Consider the following 7,072-nt stretch of genomic DNA (forward strand, 5'->3'; position numbering starts at 1 on the left):
AATACGCGTTTCTTGTTTTTTTTTCTTTCGCGAGAGTCACGGTTTTGCTTTTGCCAGAGGCACGGTTGTGCTTTCACGAGAGTCGGCGTGCCTCTTTCGGAAAGGGGAAAATACACGTTTTTTTTTTCTTTCCACGAGAGTCACGGTTTTGCTTCCACGAGAGGCACGGTTGTGATTTCGCGAGAGGCACGGACGTGCCTCTTTCTGAAAGGGAAAAAACCGTGCTCCCGGTTTGGTTTTTTCGTCTGGTTTTTTCGTGAAAAAAAGTTCGTCAAAACCTATCAACATGGGATCTAGTTTTGAAGATCTCGATGCGAGGAATCCAATGGTGAAAACGGTTTGAGATTTGGACGCACGGTTTAAGAGATAAAACGTTTTGAATAAACGAATCTACGAAAAAAGGGAAAACTCCCTGGTTGCGACAAGTGGCGCGCTGCATGTGCGCCACTTGTCGTGACCTGGGAAGATGGAGTGTTCTTTGTAACGAGTACTCCTTAAGAGCATGGTTAATAGTATAGCCAGCCGCTGGCTATAAGCCAGTGTCATGTCATCTACAGGCCATCTTACAGTCAACATGTACAATAGTAGATTAAAAAAGTATACTACTTTTCTATTATGTGGCCCACCTTTCATTCTCACAAAGTGCTAGGAGCACGTGTTAGAGCGGCTCTTCACGAAGAGGCCGCTTACATTCTCTCTCTCCTCTCCTCTTTTCTCCAACTAAGCAGAAATATACTAGTTTATTCTTTATAGCCCGCTGACTCAGCTCTATTGTACTTGCTCTAATTAGTGATTTCGGGAATCTAGCGCCCACTCTTTCAATGGGAGGTGCTAATAACGGGCTCTAATTACTAATTAGAAGGAACGGCCCAGACTCTCATACGTGAAAGGAAATGGCCTAGCGCTCGATGCTTTCCCTTGCGTGGATGCCACACCTGGCGGCTGGCGCTAGGAATAAACAGTCTAACCGTCAGTCTACCAGAATTTATTTCCTGGCGCCCTGGCTTATCGCCTCCCATTGGAGATGCCCTAAGGGCCTATGTGTAATTTTCTTTCTTCATGGGCTGATGGCCTGGAATAGAACCTTTCATGTAACTATTTCTTCGATAAAGCTTTCATGTAACTCTTGAGACGCTCCTCTCATCATCGAACATATTACAGGGGTTTATTTGCCAAACAGGTTAACACGTGAAAGCACGCACCGGCGGCAACGCGCTACTATACACCACGTGTGTATCTTGCACATGAATAGCAACGAAAAAAAGTAGCAACATGATTACTGGAGCACGCACAGGCGTCAAATACGAAGGCAGCGAAAATATACGAGCAATTACAAGTAACCCGTGAGATCGCGGTGACGGTGACGGGCGACGCGCCTAGCTAGCTAGTCGTGCTGCACGTAGACGTCGATCTCGACGACGCCGCCGGTGGCGAGGCTGTAGTCGTAGTTCTTGGTGAGCATGTAGCCCCGCGCGTACCGGAACCGTCCGGTTCCGCCGATGAGGACCGACTCCCGCACCGTGGCGTCCATGTCGATGCGGCCCCTCGCCGTCAGCGAGCTGCCGCGGTGCTCGCCGGCCTCGAGGACCAGGTGCAGCGTCAGGTCCGATACGATGCCGCCCTCCGACACGCGGACGGCCCAGCCCTGCGCCGTGCCCACCCGCGCGCTGCCGCCGCTGGGCCCCACCGTCAGCGCGTTGTTGAGCACCACGATGTCGCCGAACTGCCGCGGCGCCGTGGCGTCGTCGCCGGTGGATATGGCCCGCCCGGACACGACGCGCATCGCGGTAGGGCGTGGGCCTGTGTAGTCGTCGTGCATGTAAAAGTGAAGGTGCGTGGTGGTTGTGCCGCCGGTCTTGTTGCCGCTGCCTATGTCGTAGCGGTAGAAGAAGGCTGAGCCAGCAAGGAGGAAAACCGACGCAAGCAAGAGGGAAGAGAGGGAGGCCATTTTCTAGCAAGGAGTATTATTAATACTCGTAGTGCAGTGTGTGTGGCCGTCGCGCCCGAGTGGGTATATATATAGGACAGATAGGGCATGTTTGGTTAGAAGCCTCCAGGATTTGATGACACATGGGTTTTCTCTGCCGAGCAAGCCACCTCCCTGGATTATTCCTTTAGTTAACCACCGACGCTCTAACAAAAATACTTGTATGCACCAAAAACCTTGAGTTTCAAGGGATAAATTCATTAAAAAAGATAAATTTTAGCAGAACGAGCTGCTACAGTTGAGGGAAACTTGCTTTAGGAAAAAACGTATCAGTAGCTTATATGTCATGGGAAGGTTATAATTTTAAAGATGGAGTTCATCAGCGAACATTTGGTATACGAGGATATTTATACATCTTTTTCACATCTGAAAATATGAAATTTGACAGTTAGTTTTTTTCTATCTTCCCCTCTTTGTGTGTTTGTGTTGTTGTGTCTGTGTTGTATGGGCTTATGGGTTTGTAAGGGCGTTATTGAGTAAGCCGGCCCTCGACCTTGTTTCTAAAAAAGAACTCATTGTTGGAAATATGCCCTAGAGGCAATAATAAATAGGTTATTATTATATTTCCTTGTTCATGATAATCGTTTATTATCCATGCTAGAATTGTATTGATAGGAAACTCAGATACATGTGTGGATACATAGACAACACCATGTCCCTAGTAAGCCTCTAGTTGACTAGCTCGTTGATCAATAGATGGTTACGGTTTCCTGACCATGGACATTGGATGTCGTTGATAACGGGATCACATCATTAGGAGAATGATGTGATGGACAAGACCCAATCCTAAGCCTAGCACAAGATCGTGTAGTTCGTTTGCTCAGAGCTTTTCTAATGTCAAGTATCATTTCCTTAGACCATGAGATTGTGCAACTCCCGGATACCGTAGGAATGCTTTGGGTGTACCAAACGTCACAACGTAACTGGGTGACTATAAAGGTGCACTACACGTATCTCCGAAAGTGTCTGTTGGGTTGGCACGAATCGAGACTGGGATTTGTCACTCCGTGTAAACGGAGAGGTATCTCTGGGCCCACTCGGTAGGACATCATCATAATGTGCACAATGTGACCAAGGAGTTGATCACGGGATGATGTGAGTTACGGAACGAGTAAAGAGACTTGCCGGTAACGAGATTGAACAAGGTATAGGGATACCGACGATCGAATCTCGGGCAAGTAGCATACCGATAGACAAAGGGAATTGTATACGGGATTGATTGAATCCCCGACATCGTGGTTCATCCGATGAGATCATCGTGGAACATGTGGGAGCCAACATGGGTATCCAGATCCCGCTGTTGGTTATTGGCCGGAGAACGTCTCGGTCACGTTTGCATGGTTCCCGAACCCGTAGGGTCTACACACTTAAGGTTCGATGACGCTAGGGTTATAGGGAAAGTATGTATGTGGTTACCGAATGTTGTTCGGAGTCCCGGATGAGATCCCGGACGTCACGAGGAGTTCCGGAATGGTCCAGAGGTAAAGATTTATATATGGAAAGTCCTGTTTTGGTCACCGGAAAAATTTCGGGTGATATCGGTAATGTACCGGGACCACCGAGAGGGTCCCGGGGGTCCACCAAGTGGGGCCACCAGCCCCAGAAGGCTGCGTGGGCCAAGTGTGGGAGGGGACCAGCCCCAGGTGGGCTGGTGCCCCCCCCACCAAGGCCCAAGGCGCATGGGAGAGTGGGAGGGGGCAAACCCTAGGTCCAGATGGGCCTTAAGGCCCACCCTAGTGGCGCCCCCCTCTCCTCCCCTTGGCCGCCCCCCTAGATGGGATCTAGGGCTGGCCGCCAGCCCTTGGGGTGGAAACCCTAGAGGGGGCACAGCCCCCTCCCCCCTATATATAGTTGAGGTTTGGGGCTGCCCAAGACATGAGAACATCTCTCTTTCGGTGCAGCCCTACCCCTCTCCCTCCTCGTCCTCTCCCGCGGTGCTTGGCGAAGCCCTGCGGGATTGCCACGCTCCTCCATCACCACCACGTCGTCGTGCTGCTGCTGGATGGAGTCTTCCCCAACCTCTCCCTCTCTCCTTGCTGGATCAAGGCGTGGGAGACGTCACCGGGCTGCACGTGTGTTGAACGCGGAGGCACCGTTCTTCGGTGCTTAGATCGGAATCAACCGCGATCTGAATCGCTACGAGTACAACTCCTTCATCCGCGTTCTTGCAATGCTTCCGCATCGCGATCTACAAGGGTATGTAGATGCACTCCCCTTCCCCTCGTTGCTAGATTACTCCATAGATTGATCTTGGTGATGCGTAGAAAATTTTGAATTTCTGCTACGTTCCCCAACAGTGGTATCAGAGCTAGGTCTATGCGTAGTTTCTATGCACGAGTAGAACACAAAGCAGTTGTGGGCGTAGATGTTGCCAATTCTTCTTGCCGCTACTAGTCTTATCTTGTTTCGGCGGCATTGTGGGATGAAGCGGCCTGGACCGACCTTACACGTACGCTTACGTGAGACAGGTTCCACCGACTGACATGCACTAGTTGCATAAGGTGGCTAGCGGGTGTCTGTCTCTCCCACTTTAGTCGGAACGGATTCGATGAAAAGGGTCCTTATGAAGGGTAAATAGAAATTGGCATATCACGTTGTGGTTTTACGTAGGTAAGAAACGTTCTTGCTAGAAACCTATACAAGCCACGTAAAACTTGCAACAACAATTAGAGGACGTCTAACTTGTTTTTGCAGCATGTGCTATGTGATGTGATATGGCCAGAAGATGTGATGAATGATATATGTGATGTATGAGATTGATCATATTCTTGTAATAGGAATCACGACTTGCATGTCGATGAGTATGACAACCGGCAGGAGCCATAGGAGTTGTCTTTATTTTTTGTATGACCTGCGTGTCATTGAATAACGCCATGTAAATTACTTTACTTTATTGCTAAGCCCGTTAGCCATAGAAGTAGAAGTAATCGTTGTCGTGACAACTTCATGAAGACACAATGATGGAGATCATGATGATGGAGATCATGGTGTCATGCCGGTGACAAAGATGATCATGGTGCCCCGAAGATGGAGATCAAAGGAGCAAAATGATATTGGCCATATCATGTCACTATTTGATTGCATGTGATGTTTATCATGTTATGCATCTTATTTGCTTAGAACGACGGTAGTAAGTAAGATGATCTCTCACTAAAATTTCAAGAGACGTGTTCCCCCTAACTGTGCACCGTTGCGAAGGTTCGTTGTTTCGAAGCACCACGTGATGATCGGGTGTGATAGATTCTAACGTTCGAATACAATGGGTGTTGACGAGCCTAGCATGTACAGACATGGCCTCGGAACACATGCGAAACACTTAGGTTGACTTGACGAGCCTAGCATGTACAGACATGGCCTCGGAACACAAGAGACCGAAAGGTCGAACATGAGTCGTATAGCAGATACGATCAACATGGAGATGTTCACCGATGATGACTAGTCCGTCTCACGTGATGATCGGACACGGCCTAGTTTGACTCGGATCATGTATCACTTAGATGACTAGAGGGATATCATTAGTTGTTTCATGAAGTATCTACTGTTTCATGTCTGAGTGGGAGTTCATTAATCAGATGAACTTAATCATCATGAACATAGTCAAAAGGTCTTTGCAAATTATGTCATAGCTTGCGCTTTAGTTCTACTGTTTAAGAAATGTTCCTAGAGAAAATTTAGTTGAAAGTTGGTAGTAGCAATTATGCGGACTGGGTCCGTAAACTGAGGATTGTCCTCATTGCTGCACAGAAGGCTTATGTCCTTAATGCACCGCTCGGTGTGCTGGCCTCAGCGTCGTCTGTAGATGTTGCGAAACATCTGACATACACGTTTTGATAACTACGTGATAGTTCAGTGCGTAATGCTAACGGTTTAGAATTGTGGCACCAAAGACGGTTTTGAAACATCGCAGAACATATGAGATGTTCCGAAGACTGAAATTGAGATTTCAGACTAGTGCCCACGTCAAGAGGTATGAGACCTCTGACAAGTTTCTTAAGCCTGCAAACTAAGGGAGAAAAGCTCAATCGTTGAGCATGTGCTCAGATTGTCTGAGTACCACAATCGCTTGAATCGAGTGGGAGTTAATCTCCCAGATGAGATAGTGATGGTTCTCCAAAGTCACTGCCACCAAGCTAGTAGAGCTTCGTGATGAACTATAACATATCAGGGATAGTTATGATGATCCTTGAGCTATTCGCGATGTTTGACACCGCGAAAGTAGAAATCAAGAAGGAGCATCAATTGTTGATGGTTAGTAAAACCACTAGTTTAAGAAGGGCAAGGGCAAAAGGGATACTTCATGAAACAGCAAATCATTTGCTGCTCTAGTGAAGAATCCCATGGTTGAACCCAAAACCCGAGACTAAGTGCTTCTGTAATGAGGGGAACGGTCACTGAAGCAGGACTACCCTAGATACTTGGTAGATGAGAAGGCAGGCAAGGTCGACAGAAGTATATTGGATATACATTATATGAATGTGTACTTTACTAGTACTCCTAGCAGCACCAGGGTATTAGATACCGGTTCGGTTGCTAAGTGTTAGTAACTCGAAATAAAAGCTGCGGAATAAACGGAGACTAGCTAAAGGTGAGATGACGATATGTGTTGGAAGTGTTTCCAAGGTTGACGTGATCAAGCATCGCATGCTCCCTCTACCATCGAGATTTGGTGTTTGCGTTGAGCATGATTGGATTATGTTTATCGCAATACGGTTATTCATTTAAGGAGAATAATGGTTACTCTGTTTATTTGAATAATACCTTCAATGGTCTTGCACCTAAAATGAATCTCGATCGTAGTGATACACATGTTCGTGCCAAAAAGATATAAAATAGTAATGATAGTTCCACATACTTGTGGCACTGCCATTTGAGTCATATTGGTATAGAACGCATGAAGAAGCTCCATGTAGATGGATCTTTGGACTCAGTCGTTTTTGAAAAGATTGAGACATGCGAACCATGTCCATTGGTATATATATGCATGAAGAAACTCCATGTAGATGGATCGTTTGGACTCACTTGATTTTGAATCACCTGAGACATGCAAATCATACCACATGGGCAAGATGACTGAAAGGCCTTGTT

At 47.2% G+C, this 7,072-nt stretch overlaps 1 protein-coding gene across 1 annotated transcript; it reads right to left on the reverse strand.

Annotated features, from left to right (window-relative positions):
* Positions 1-1,098: 1,098 nt before the first annotated feature.
* Positions 1,099-1,972, reverse strand: LOC123099685 (dirigent protein 1-like). Its single transcript, XM_044521796.1, has one exon. It carries the CDS (start codon positions 1,946-1,948, stop codon positions 1,385-1,387), a length of 564 nt encoding a protein of 187 aa, XP_044377731.1. The 5' UTR covers positions 1,949-1,972; the 3' UTR covers positions 1,099-1,384.
* Between the last annotated feature and the right edge of the window lie 5,100 nt (positions 1,973-7,072).

This window comes from Triticum aestivum, chromosome 4D (genome assembly GCF_018294505.1).
Source record: "Triticum aestivum cultivar Chinese Spring chromosome 4D, IWGSC CS RefSeq v2.1, whole genome shotgun sequence".
Lineage (NCBI taxonomy): Eukaryota > Viridiplantae > Streptophyta > Magnoliopsida > Poales > Poaceae > Triticum > Triticum aestivum.

Excerpts from the sequence above, each read along its gene's own strand:
- LOC123099685 (XM_044521796.1), bottom strand. The coding sequence starts at position 1,948 with ATGGCCTCCCTCTCTTCCCTCTTGCTTGCGTCGGTTTTCCTCCTTGCT.